This window comes from Anneissia japonica, unplaced genomic scaffold (assembly GCF_011630105.1).
Source record: "Anneissia japonica isolate Jap-2015-1 unplaced genomic scaffold, ASM1163010v1 scaffold287813_len42726_cov91, whole genome shotgun sequence".
Lineage (NCBI taxonomy): Eukaryota > Metazoa > Echinodermata > Crinoidea > Comatulida > Comatulidae > Anneissia > Anneissia japonica.
In genome coordinates, this window is record NW_022757520.1 from 41,232 (window position 1) to 42,690 (window position 1,459).

Below are 1,459 nucleotides of genomic sequence, written 5' to 3' on the forward strand. Positions count from 1 at the left end.
TATAATTCTGTTAGTGTCATTATTGTTTGTTCCATCGATTAGTTGAGATTGACAATATATGCCTACTGATAAAGTGTGTTTCTCTTACAGATGATCACAGTCGTATTGTGCTTCAGTCCAGTCTTAATGGTAGTAAACTCGGTTCAGACTATATTAATGCGTGTTATATACAGGCAAGTTTATTATTATTAATATTTTCAATATTATTATTATCATTATTTTATTATTATTATTATTATTATTATTATTATTATTATATTTTATTTTTGTTGTTAGTATCTTTTTTGTTGTATTTAATGTTACAGTTATGCTGTTATTATATACTTATTTTGATACTAACTACCATAAACATTATTATTATTATTATTATCATTATTATTATTTTTAAGATCAAAATTAAACAGGCTGAATTTGCTTGTTTTACATGAAACATAGTTTTTTTTTTCCTAACAGGGTTATAATGACCCACAGCGATTCATAGCAGCACAAGGCCCAAATCAAACAACGGTGGAAGATTTCTGGAAGCTTGTCTGGCAGGAAAACGTACATATGATTATTATGCTGACGAATCTAGTCGAGATTGGCAAAGTTAGTATTGATTTTTATCACAATCACCGGTCAAAATTTTCAGTAGATAGAACCGATACAAAATAGACAACTGCCAACATAACTACTCGTTCAGACATCTTTTTTGGCACTTAGTAAAACTCTGTCTACACTATCAAATTTTATGGGACAAATGTGTGTGATGGGAACATATGGGCATGATATTTACACCATTATATTGGCATGAATTTGAATTCAGGATGTGTCACACAACTGCTAGACGTATACATCCTCTAAATTGTTCCATCTTTCTCTGCCCTTGGCTATACAGACATCCACCTTAAAGTGTTTGCCTTTATGTCATCCATCCATCTTCTGTTTGGTCGTCGCCTCTTCCTTTTCCCTCTCTTAGCATATCATTTATTAAAATAAAGTTAGATAGTGCGGCAGACAGAGACTTTATAAAGTGTGCAGGCTCCTAAACGTATAAATTTATCTTATTTTCTTATTACAGTTTTGATACATTGATTGTTTTAAACATATTAAAACACACAATATTTGTTATAAAAATTAATTTCTTTCTTCAAAATAAAAGAGGAAATGTGTTCAATACTGGCCAGATTCATTCAGTGCGTTATATGGTGACATTGCGGTAACCTTCACCAATGCTGTTGAACTATCAAGTTATGACATAAAAACCTTCAAAGTATACAAGGTAGGCTCATTTCATATACAAACAGCAATCAAAACGCAAACAGCCGATCCCTTATTTGTTTACTGACGTGTGTCACAAATATAATAAAGTCACACAATACAATATTATGTTATCATTCACATTGTAATTTCAAGGAATTTTAACTCCAGTCCTTTGTTATTTATATGGTAGGTAGTCTCTAATTTTAAGTTCCGGGTG

General features: G+C 31.0%; 1 protein-coding gene across 1 annotated transcript in view; it reads left to right on the forward strand.

Moving 5' to 3' along the window:
• Positions 1–1,261, forward strand: part of LOC117124797 (receptor-type tyrosine-protein phosphatase epsilon-like) — a gene marked incomplete at its 3' end in the record, with an annotated part of 10,294 nt that extends 9,033 nt beyond the window's left edge. Inside the window, exons 6-8 of the mRNA XM_033271127.1 lie at positions 91–173; positions 454–588; positions 1,142–1,261. Coding sequence (XP_033127018.1) covers positions 91–173; positions 454–588; positions 1,142–1,261 — 338 coding nt within the window. The remainder of the gene's footprint in view (positions 1–90; positions 174–453; positions 589–1,141) is intronic.
• Between the last annotated feature and the right edge of the window lie 198 nt (positions 1,262–1,459).